The 12,832-nt window shown below is 39.8% G+C and overlaps 1 protein-coding gene across 1 annotated transcript in view; it reads left to right on the forward strand.

Annotated features, from left to right (window-relative positions):
* Positions 1-10,648: 10,648 nt before the first annotated feature.
* Positions 10,649-12,832, forward strand: part of LOC122808368 (zinc finger protein 253-like) — a 395,026-nt gene continuing 392,842 nt past the window's right edge. Inside the window, exon 1 of the mRNA XM_044079338.1 lies at positions 10,649-10,795. Coding sequence (XP_043935273.1) covers positions 10,784-10,795 — 12 coding nt within the window. The 5' untranslated portion in view covers positions 10,649-10,783. The remainder of the gene's footprint in view (positions 10,796-12,832) is intronic.

Raw genomic sequence — 12,832 nt, forward strand, 5'->3', positions numbered from 1 at the left:
GTTTGGCACACTGACTATGTGGTCTATGTGTTGCATGTGTTGTGTTCTGAGGTGGCAGTTGTTTGGGTGTCTGCTTTGGTGGCCTCTGCTGTTTTGGTAGATTTTTGATCAGAGCTTCCGAGTATGTCTTTGTGTGTTTATGTGTATGATTTGAAGTTTTGATAGTACTATGTGAGACTGGGTTTGTGGTGTGTGTGGTTACCTTCTCCTCCTGTCTGGTCTTGCCAGTCCTATGTTGAGAGAGCTCAGCCTCCAGTTTGGCTATATAGTTGCATCTCTCACATGTATTTGTGTTTTGTGGGAGAAGGAGAGGGTTGTCTGTGTACATAAGGCAATTGTAACATTGCCTCAATATTCCCAGATTCACCAGCTGAGCAGGAGAGGACACTAGCAACTGATCCCTCGACATGCTAGAAGGAATAGACAAAAACTTTAAAAGACTGGGGATGTGGGTGATCGAAAAAGGGGTTTTAGGCTGGTGGGGTACTATGTATAATAAAAGTGCTATATCAAAGTAAAAAAATACTTTAGGAGTCTGCCTCTCTGTTGACTGGTAAGAAAATGTTTCTGGGTTACATACAGTATGAATGTCATAAAGGTAATAATAATAATAGAATGAAATGTATATACTGCATATTAGCAAATGTAAAACCTTATTAGGGCAAGTTAATAGTAAGGCATTATCCAAATGGATTACAGTATTTGACTGGTATCGAACAAAATCATGTGTGGTATAAAAAATATTTATTGTGTGTACAATGTCATAAAAACAGAGTGCATGCCACTATTCAAAGGTTAGACTGTACAGACACAAATTTTAATGGTAAAGAACCAAAAAAAGTTAATATGCTGACATTATATTCATATGTTAGACAGTTATGTTCTGTCACCAGATGTAAAAGGTTTATTTCAGAGTTGCAACAACAGTCAAATCAGTTACTGATAGAACCTCTGTACATATTGTTACAAAATAATGTAATAAACTTCTAAAAGACAGACACAATGAGTTCAGGAAGTTTGCACAAGTTATATATACATCTTTTCAAAAGTGCATAGGAGTTTCAAATTCAGCAGAACAGCTTACTAAAAAATGTCAAAGACCATGCAACATTACAGGAAACTTAAACAGCAGTTGCAGGATAAAGGAAATAAATTAGTTGAACTGACAGAGACTGGGGACTTCCTGCATACACAGCTAATCTATGCAAAAGAAATATATTTTATAATATGTTTATGTTTTGAAAATGGTTAAGCATACATGGTAGGGACAAATCATTCTTAAATGTTTCTTTCATTCAGTAAAAGCAAAAAACAGGAAACAAACTAGTAATCCACAAGGTACCGACAAGAATTGTGAGCCAATAAGTTTCTAAAATGCACTGATTTATTCCATTAAATATGAAGCGCTTTTTGTTGGCGCCAATATGCCAACTTCAGATACAAACAGTAGCAAAACACATTATTTAAAACACACCGCTTAAAAAACATTTTCATGTCATGTGATCAGAATCAGCTGGTACTAAGATTCTGATGCCTGCACATATTTAAAGTGATATCGCATATAGCGAACAAATTCTATGTAGCCATTGTTGTGCAACATTCACCAGCCATGAAAACTAGTTAGATTAACTACCGGACTGGTATCGCTATCATTAACAGGTAGTTTTTACAGTTTAAAAACAATCAAGAACAATCAACAAGCCAATATACCCAATAGCTCATAATAGTCCTATTGAGGTAACTGTCCTGTAATATCTATCCTAAAATTACTGGAGCCAATAATCAAAACGACTCCAGCGTAATTCTACAGTAACAGTTACAACTATATGATGGTCCAAGTAAGGCTATTACATCTAAAAATAAAGAAAAGAAAAAACTACCTGTTAATGATAGCTTGGCACTTGTGAGTTCTGTATGCAATGCTGGTAATAAATGTAGCTACTTTGTTGCAAATGGAGGCAAGTTTAGTTTTCAGCATTGAACTTAGCTTTGTAAGGATAGGTGAGGCTTAAAAGAAGTTTGGAAGGAAATAAGATGAGGCTAGGGTTTTTCTTTTTGGGTTTGTAAGGTACTGCTTTCTCCTGTAAAGGGAATCAAGTTTCTGGTGGGTCTTTTTAATCTGGTAGACTTGAACAGTCTTGTGGGGAATCATGGAAATACCTGGATTAGAGTGTTTGGGAGGAATTATTTACTTGACCTGAGCCTGAGAGCTTAATTGGTTCTGGACTTTGCCATGGTTATGGATTTGTGCTGTTTACGAATTATTCTTAAACACCATGCTTGTACATAAGGATGTTCATAAGTACATCTTGTACAAATTCACTTTGGGTAAAAAGATTAATAAAGACTTTTACATTCATATCATCAGAACTGATGTCATTTATTATGGACTTATTTCAGCACCTCTTTTGACTTATGTTAACTAATCACTCTTAATTTGGACATGAGTTCATAGGATCATAGATTAGTACCAGGCTAACTCCCCTTGAGGGACATTTTCAGCCTAGCCAATTACCACATGTGAGAATTAAACCCTGAACCTTATGTTTGTAAGGTAAACACCTTAACCATTACGCCAACCTCCCACCCTGAGGTGACATGAGGTTATTTACTTGTATTTGTTAACCAGGATAGTCCAATTGGGTAGAAGCCATTGTCATCAATGACTTTGGGATAAAAAGCATCACTTGACATTTAAAGGTGAAAACATACAGAATGTATAACTGTATTAGTCATTTAGACATTACAATAATGGTGAGTACATCACCTATAGATAATGTATATAATATACACACACACTTATATAACATTTTCATTAAGTATAATATTCTAAGTGAATATTTGTTACAGTATAATGCAGCTCAGGACATTCAGATTAATACATTTTACTCAGAGCACACAGAACAGACAGATTTTTTTTTTTAATTTTGATGGTGCTGCATATGAGGTGTATAGCCAGCATACAGTTTGAAGGCTGAGGTAGTGCATGAGGCAAAGAAGGGAGAGCGAAATGCATCCTAAGGGAGGATAATGGAAGACGGAGAGGAAAGTGTTGGGTTTGGAGAAAAGCATGTATTTATGGAAGAAAAGGGAAGCAGTGGAAATGTAGAGTTTGTATTTGGAAGGGTGAAGGAAGGAAAGATGTAATGTAACTAGGGTATCGGGAGATGTGGGAGGCTTGGGAATAGAGGCACAGTGAGGGTAGGGGTGTAAAAAGAGCGTGCAGAATTCCATGTTTTAGTAAATGGATAGGGTGGTAGTTGAACAGACCCAGGTAAACTAAACTTGTAGTTAGTGAGTGGAATGGGAATGCCTAGTGAATGTTCTATCGGGGGGTGAATTGACTTTCCAGTTCCAGATCTGAAACAGTGGCAAGCAGCTGTGGCTAAGATGTGGGTGCAGTTTGTCATGTTTCATCATCATCATCATCACTAAGTGCATTCTCTTGTCATGCCAACAGCACCCTGGTACATCCCGCAGAGTTGGTTGGTTCAGACTCTGTGTAGTGTGTGTTGATACAAATCTAGATGGACAACAGCCTTAGGCAGCTCTCAGGAAGATGACCTGATACTTTGTAAATGACACTACCACACATGTAGAATTGTACCAGAATACCATCAGTTACCATCAGTATGGGATGTGTTCACATGAGTTTTGTACTACAGTAAATACATTGCTTAAGCACATGGGACTGTAGACCAACTGCTAGAACTAATGAAGAATAATAAATTGCAAATGAAGGTATCTTTGGCATACATGGTCAGCAGGTACATGAACTGTAAAATACTGCTTCTTGGTACTAGAATCCTGTGCATATATTGTCCCAAGTGAAACTTTATGCAAAGTGAAATGTGTAACGCAAAGAAATGATCAGTATGAAGCAGAAAAACTGTCAGAAGTGGGGTGGTACTGCAATGTCATGTATGTTAGTAACGTCACTAGAAAACAGCTTTTAAGGAGGTATATAATTAATGTAGAAGGTTTATTCGACAAAACCAAATGTCAGCATAGAAAAGGTAAACCACATTACCTCAAAATTGGAAATGTCAATCTCTTACTAGGCATGCACCAAGAAGCAATGTTGGTGCATGCAAAATTAAATTAAAAAAAAAAATTGCTGGGGGAAAGTCACCCAGCACCACCTGCTAATTATATATACTAACTCAGCAATCACATAATTCTTGGGGCAAGGAAATACACCTGTTCCTGGGGATTGTCAGTCTCATACCCCTGTTGACCATCTGTACACTTGACCAAATGCAGCTAATTAAACAGATGTCAGTCAAACTCCCTGGCCCCCAAATTAACAGAACCCGAAGAAGCACCCACCAAGAGGAGAAAACGCTGAGAGAAGAAAGGAGCTACTTTCATGATTTTAAGTATTTTCTTCAGATTATTTTGCTAAGTTTTTCTGCATAGCCACTTACTTTGAACATTTTCTGGCTTGTTAAAATTGATTTCTGCATTGGTAACTGTATTTAGAACACAACCTAGAGCTGTTTACTGAATTTCCTGTTTGCACTTATTTTTATAATCGTTTTTTTCTTAAAACTTGCATTTTATCTGTCTCTGGCCTAGCACTCAAGTGTGGGGTCATTTACTGCACTGTTATAACTTGTTGATACTTGTGAACCTCTGCTTTCCTTAAAAAAAAAAAACAAAAAAAAATCTTGCTTTTTTTCCCACTTTTCTGAGATTTAAAAAAGTTCAGTTACAGATTTGCTGTTCTGAACTGTTTGTAAGTTTCTTGGAGGCCATTGTTTGCTTGGGCTAAAGGGAAGTCTCTGTGTTCATCAGTGGCAGTGATAAACATTGAGCAGCCTGCCTGCCCCTGTGGGAGTGGTTACTGCCTTGAAACTGTAGTTTTATTGGCCATTTTGGGTCAATTCCTAACTCCTTGATCTCCCTCTCTTAAAACCCTCTTTTGCACGTTTTTGTGCATAGCGCAATAACGGGCAGCGCCGCCTAATTGGGTTTAAACTATTCCTGGCTCCACAAAGTCTGCTCTTCACTTTTTCCCTTAGAACTGCTCTATCGCTCAAATTAAACACCATATTCTCATTCTAAGGCCCTTCACTGGTCCAAATAAGTAATCCTACAAGTTAGCACTATTAAACCATAAGCACTACTTACTCTTATACTCTCTACGATTACCTTGTCCTCTACTGGACCATCTTAATTCAGTTCCCTATATTACTCTAGCATGTCCAAAGGTCAGTCAATGGTTTCCTCTCCAGCCCAACTGGTGAATCTGGGAATTTTGAGGCAATGTTACAACTGTCTCATGTACACAGACAACCCTCTCCTCCTCCAAATAGGCTCAAATATATGTGAGAGATGCAACCATATAGCCATACTGGAGGCTGAGCTCTCTCATCTCAAAACTGGTATAACCAGTCAGGTGGAGAAGGTAACCTCACACAACACAATTCCAGTATCACATAGTCCCACCACATCAGCGAACCAAACACATAAATACACAAAAACATACTCAGAGGCTCTAAATAAAAATCTACCTAAGCAACAGAGACCTCCAAAGCGACATCCAAGCAAACGCCACCCAAAAACAAAACACGCACAACACATAGCCCATAAAGTCAGTGTGCCAAGCAGCCACAGCCCTTAAGGCTGAATAACGCACCCGATACTCTTGTAATAGGTAACTCTATTGTCAGACACACTGACGTCCCACTCACCAGGCTGAACAAGGAGAAGGTCACAGTGAGCTGCCTGTCAGGCGCTAGGATCCGCCACATAACACAAGCACTCAGGTTACTCCAAAGCAAATACAAGTATGACTCAGTCATTGTACATGCTGGTGTGAATGACCTGAGACGTACCTCCCTGGACTACATGAAAAGAGACATAGAGGAGCTCTCTGATTATGTAGCCCAGGCCGGTATGACCCTGACCTTGAGCAGCATCTTACCCTCACCTAGAATGATGCCACAGTACAAAGACAAAATGATCGATTTTAACAATTGGCTAAAATGTTGGTGTCATTCAAAAGGGATCCAGTGTCAATCAGCCTGGTATGACATGCTCGACAAGCCACGTTGCTTTGCTAGGGACGGCTTGCACCTGTCATCACTGGGCTTTCAGATACTGGCAAATGATCTGGCCACCCCCATAGCGCCTTTTTTATGCAAGGCTCAAAAGTCAAACCCACCTCCATAGACAGCACAAGGAACAAGAAACTAAGGGTAATGCTGCTAAATGCCAGAAGTCTTAACCTCAAGATGCACACACTCGAAGCTCTCCTCAGTATGGAGAACATCGATATCTGTGCAGTGACAGAAACCTGGTTCAAGGCTCCAGAGAACACCCCAGCACTACCAGGTTATACCTCATATCATGCTTTTCGGCCCCAAAACCCAGACTGAACCACAAAAGGAGGGGGAGTTTCCATATTTATCAAGGATATCCGCACCTCCAGGTTAGTGGCATTGCATGAAGTATCGGAGACCATCCATGTGCAACTAACAGTGGGCAAAACTACTTTTCAGTTTATAGCATCCTACAGACCACCCTCTCAAAGTCAGGAATCCCACTCTGCTTTCCTGAAAACATTGGAGAACATGAAGATCTCTCTGAACACCATTATATTGGGTGACTTCAACTACACAAACATAGACTGGGAGCACTACTCAAGCCCCAGCACCTTAGCCCAAAGGTTCCTGGAAATTATAAACTCAAATGCTATGGAACAACTAGTCACCACTCCCACAAGAGGGGATAACATACTAGACCTGATCATTACCAACATGGGGACTCTATGCTCCATACCAAAAGTATAAGTATATCCTTCATTGGTAAGATCAGACCATAAATTCCTTTCACTGGATATCCACATCCCGACCCCACCCCCAGCCCAGAAAACCACAGTGAAAAAGTTCTCAAAAGCAAACTTCTCACTTCTCAAAACTGAAGTGAAATCTTTCAAGGCCCCAGGGCCAGTGGAAACTATGGCCCAAACTGCAGAATCCTATATAAACGCATTCTACGGACATCTCCAGGAATGCATGGATCAAGCTATCCCAAACAAAACCAAGACCCAATCATCCAAAGGCAGGCATCCAGTCTGGTGGACCCCAGCCATAAACAGACTGTACAACAGAAGGAGGAAGATACTACATGATAGAGCAAAATCCCTAATAGGGAAGGCATCTCTGATCAGTACTAGCAAAAAATTACGATCCCTCATAAAATCCTCCAAGGCCAGCTTTGAGAAAAAAATTGCACAGGACACTAAAGACAATCATAAGGCTTTTTTCAGCTATGTTAGGAACCTGAGATGCAACTCCCAGACTTGTTCTGAGTTGATTCTAAACGACAAAAAATACACTGAACCCACAGACATCGCCAATATCCTGGCAGACAGGTTCAGTGCAAACTTCTCCACCCCCTCTCCCCCAAAAGAGCAAGTGTCTATCCCGGCAGGGGGCTGCCTCCCAAACATCTCTGATGCTCAGGTGAAGGCTGCCCTCTCCAAAGCAAAAAACACTGCTTCCATGGGACCAGATGGCGTCCCGGGCTGCATCCTACATGAACTCCAAGAAGAACTAATCCCTCAAATAAAACAGCTGTACAATCTCAGCCTCACTACAGGATATGTACCCACAGAATGGCGTACAGCAACAGTGGTCCCACTCCACAAAGGTGGAGCCTCCACGGACCCTAGAAACTATCGCCCCATAAGCCTGACTAGCTTAGTCTGCAAGGCTATGGAGAGGATCATCATGGAGCTCATAAACAAAGACATTGGGGACCTACAGACACTAGATCCTACCCAATTCGGCTTCGTCAAGGGCAGATCCTGCCTTTTGAACCTGGTTGACTTCTTTGAAACAGTCACCAAAGCCATAGATGAAGGGAAGGTAGTCCACACAGCCTATCTAGACCTAGCAAAGGCATTTGACGCAATACCCCATGCGGGCATCATAGATAAGCTATCCAGCTTAAATATAAACCCCTATGTCACAAGATGGGTCGCAAATTGGGTCAAAGACGGAATCCACAGAGTGAGAGTTGCTGGAGCCATGTCAGACTCAAAACCAGTCACAAGTGGTGTCCCTCAAGGTTCTGTCCTGGGACCGCTCTTGTTCGGTATATACTTTTCCGAGGTACAGGCCAACGTGGGAGGACTATGGCTCACCAAGTTCGCAGATGACTGCAAACTAGGCGCCATAATCGACTCTCCAGCTGACACAAACATCCTTCAAAAAAGTCTCACAGAGATGGATAACTGGTGCCAGAGCCATGGTCTAAAGCTACATACCCAAAAGTGTATAGTCATACCCTTTGGCAAAAACAATGTGCCCACAAACTATCACATAGGCGGTAAACCATTAAATACAGAGAAAGTAATTAGGGATCTGGGGATCCAAGTTGATAGCAATCTCTCCTTTGACAACCACATTGCCAAAGTGGTTAGGAAGACCTTCTACATGGCCCACCTCATCATGAAAGGATTCACATCTAGATCAAGAGAGGTAATCGTGGCCCTTTATTCATCCCTCATCAGGCCCATCATAGAATACAATGCCCCTTTTGGGATGTACCTTACCTGACACCTGCAGCAATTAGAAAGACCCCAAAAGTACCTCACCAAGAGGATCAAGGGACTCAAACAGATGCCATATGCTGCTCGGTTAAAAAACTCCAGCTCTACTCAGTTGCATACCGCCTACTTCGAGGCGATCTATGCCTGACATATAAAGCTATGTCCAATCCAGAATTAATGGACATGCTCCACCTTAGTAAATCTAAATCCCTTAGAGCCACAAGCTCAAGGGACTTGAACCTCAGCTGGAGGGGCAGATTCATAACCCAGAGGCTCCCTTCGCTCTGGAATAGAATTCCAATTCATGTTAGGCAGAGCACCTCACTGAATCTATTCAAGAAGAATCTTGATGAGTGGATGGGGGATCGTAGGTTTGTCCCAGGGATTACTTCTGTGTCACTATTAGACAGAGGCACAGTAAACTAAACCATAAAAAGGGCACAGTATACTCAAATCAAGGGGTTGTGTAAGCCAAACAAAATCGGGCTTGAAAAATTATATGGAGCTCCTTACTGCTTCTTGCTGCTTGCTGTGGGATTTGAAGTCTTCTTAAGACACTCAGTCTTGCTGGCTGGAATCAAAGTCTGGTTATAGTTGCATTCACAGTCTGTTGCATACAGAAACTTGCAGAATATACACTGACGAGAGAATATACTTTGCTCTTTAAGAGCAGTAACCAATAACTTTTATAATAAACCACATGTACTTCTGTTACAGCTTCAGAAAATGTTCCACTTTACTTCTCATATAGTACAGATGATGTGAGAGATATAACATTTACCTCAGGACAAAATGTGTCCCTACCATACCCCTAACATAACTAGATTTAATACAGACTTTATATATTTTTTAGTTAAACACACACCCTCTTGGTTTTGGAAAGATACTGCCTTGATTACGCAAATGCTGTCACATCTGTTCTTGTGCAAATGCTGATAAGTAAACTGTCTTCAAGGAAATGCCTTGTGGATTAGAAAAGCACATTTTTAAACTTCCTTAGAAAAACATGTCCTGTTGTCCAGTGAAAGCAGATTACATTCTTGTCATGTCTGTAAGAAGTCAGTTTTCTTGATGTGTGTGTAATACACTCATAAGCAAGTTCCTTATTTTTTAAGCCACAGTCATTTAGTATGGTTGCTGATCACATATTACTAAACTCTGTTTCTGCATTTAAGCAAGCTTTTTCTTTCAGCATATTTACACAGAATTAATTTCATCCTTAAATTCATAATATCTAACAGGGCTAGGCTTATAATTGCCCCAGGGCAGATAGCCTAGTATGAACCTATGAACCCAATGTAGAGCCTAATATAGCTACGGTAACTAATTGTGCAAGGTAATTCACTTGTAGCTAATGAAATTAAAATCAACAGAATATACAGTAATAAAACATGCAGGCTCCTTGTCAGTCTAGAAAAAAAATTAAAAACGAAAAACAAAATGAAAGGACAGTAAGATGTTATCTACTAATGCAACAATATATGATGTCTTTATAAAAATTTATTGTATTTATAGATGCTGTTTTGTGATCTAATACGTATCCTGTAACCCTTTTTCCTGCGACACTTGTTTACTCTATTTGGTTTGCTTCATTTACCACACCAAACACTGAGTTTAGCATTGTTACAGTTGCTATTCATTTGAATATATCAGCATCTTTGTGAGACTGCAGCTGCATTTGCTGTGCAGAATGCATTCCATATTACTGTTTGTGTTTCTACTTATATACTGTATCAATCATGAGATACTAAATATTAAAGTAACGTTGTTTGTGTCTAGTTATGTGAAACTTGTAAGGTATCACTTACTGCTGTGGTAAACTTGAGTCTGTAAGTGAAAAACACATAAATCAAAATCACTAAACCTTTTAATGCATTCAGATAACATTTATCAGAAAAATCTGTGATTTTGGAATGAAACAGCTGGTCAGCTATTTGAGCTGCACTCTCTCTACAGAGCTTTTTTCCAAAATACTTACACAACATGCACCCCTCCCCCCGCCAATATTGGAGCATGCTCAGAAAGGCACTCTGGAGAGTACATGTTATGAGCCGTTGAACAGGAAGTAAGTGCTAGTGTTCAGAGGTTACTCATTTCTGTGGAGTACTAAACTGCTGAAGGAGCTCTCCTTTGCAAGTGAATTGTTTTCTTACCATTGGGATTAAGACATCTGTTTACGTATCTGTAAAGTATCAATTTTGGTGTTAGTAAAACAGAACTATGAAACTGGAGGTAGGTCATGTTTGTTTAATTCACGTGGTACGTATGGGCATTTGTTTAGTGGGAATGGGAACACAGTTCCAGCATTTCTTCTACTCCTGAAATTGCCAAAAATACCAGGTTATACTTACGTCTGTCAGTTTTGATATAGAAGACTGATGTTAACATTACGTTTAAAAGTAAGAAAGGAATAGTGCTTTGTGGGAGACTTGATTCTCTGGGGCTAAATATTCTTTCATTTTTATTTGTGAGACCTGGATAGCAGTAGATATTGTGCTCTAGGACTGTTATATATCAGAAGACGTAACTTTGCAGGTACATGAGGTTTTATTAGGGCTTATTTATTCTGTTAAAGAAATGCAGAATTTGTAAATATAAAATATCTGTATCACACTGAATGTGTACATTATCCATCACTCAGGCTGAAAAATGTTTAAACAGTTTTTTTCTATCAAGGGAAAAGAGATTACATTGTTTCTTTCTCACTGGCTAAAAGACCCACGCCTCCCAAATGTATCCAAAAAGTTTTTATAGCCTTGGGTTATTTTATGGGGTGTATGTAGGCGTGGGCATGGATGGTCAAGCATTTACAGGTTGCACTAACAGAGATAGATGCATGCCAGACCGGGGTAAATTTCAGACACCCCCCCCCCCCAACTGATCCAAGTTAAGTTTGAAACAGGTTAGGGAAGAACTCTGCTTATAGATGGGAAAGGCTTAAGTCCCCAGATCGGATAATTGTTATGCTATTTTGCAGAAGTGCAACATACCTATTGGAGCATGACCAGAGGATGCTTTGTTGGCCAGACATGGATAACCTCGCAGCAGTCTGTAGGAGACAGTACAGCGATAGGGCTCTGAGGTAGTCGCCTAGAACAGGTTGTTTTAGACCATGTATTGTTTACTTCTTATTAGAGAATGCATGCTGACTGACTGCTTGTTGCAGCCAAAAGACATTGGTATGTGCTGTCTCTGCCTCTCCCTCACACACCTTCTGTTGCTCTTTCTCACAAACAGATGCATGTGCACAGACACACAGACACACTACTTTCTTTCTTTTTTATTCTCACTGATGCAAAGTGCTGTTGAGTGAGTGTAAAAAAGGCACCCATTTGCTTTTTTCTTGTCTGAGCTTCACTGCACCTTAATATGCTCCTGTGAAGCAGCTGATTTGATTTTTACTGGGCATTACCTGTATACTAACGCCCTGGTGGACACTGTTCATTCTCCATTCAAGGTGAAGATGTACAGGTCACACATTCTCTAATTAGAGCTAAAAATTCTTGGTCAGTCTGAGAAGAAATACATCAGTGTAGAGCTCAGATGCTTAGACATATGATGTAGTACACTGAGACAGAAATGCTTTATGTGCGTGTGTGTTTGCATGAATGTGTACAGGTGTTTGACTGTGTGAACATCTGTATACATTAACAATTAGAGGGCTGTGTTCACCATAACGGAAACAAAACAGACTGATTATACTTCTCAGAAGAGCTCTATAGCAAAGGTTGTGCATTTAGGGTGCCTTGTAGGAACTGAAATAGCAGACACATTTTGACTGACAGCTGCCTTTGAATGTATAAACTGTCTGAATAGATTAAAACACAACATAAAAGTAGCTGTCCATGTACATTAAAACACAGGAAGTACAAGAGTTACACTCATTAATAATTCAACGGTCTCAGAAATGTCAATGTAAAAATTCTTAAATTCCATGTTTTTCAGACATTATTTATGCAGACTGTTGTTTTTAATCTAAGTTAAGAACTGAGCTGTGCCCAGTAAACAAATTAAATACATAAAATAAATTAATTAAGAAGTTATTGTTGCATATATAGGCTTCTGTGTCATTTGGTTATTGCAGACTGTTGTTTTTAATCTAAGTTAAGAACTGAGCTGTGCCCAGTAAACAAATTAAATACATAAAATAAATTAATTAAGAAGTTATTGTTGCATATATAGGCTTCTGTGTCATTTGGTTATTTGCAGCAAACAAACCTAACTCAGTTTGCATACTTCCCCTTTGTGAATAGCTCCTGTGTTTCCCAA

Source organism: Protopterus annectens, chromosome 1.part1 (assembly GCF_019279795.1).
Source record: "Protopterus annectens isolate FY-2018-M chromosome 1.part1, PAN1.0, whole genome shotgun sequence".
NCBI classification, from domain to species: Eukaryota; Metazoa; Chordata; order Ceratodontiformes; family Protopteridae; genus Protopterus; species Protopterus annectens.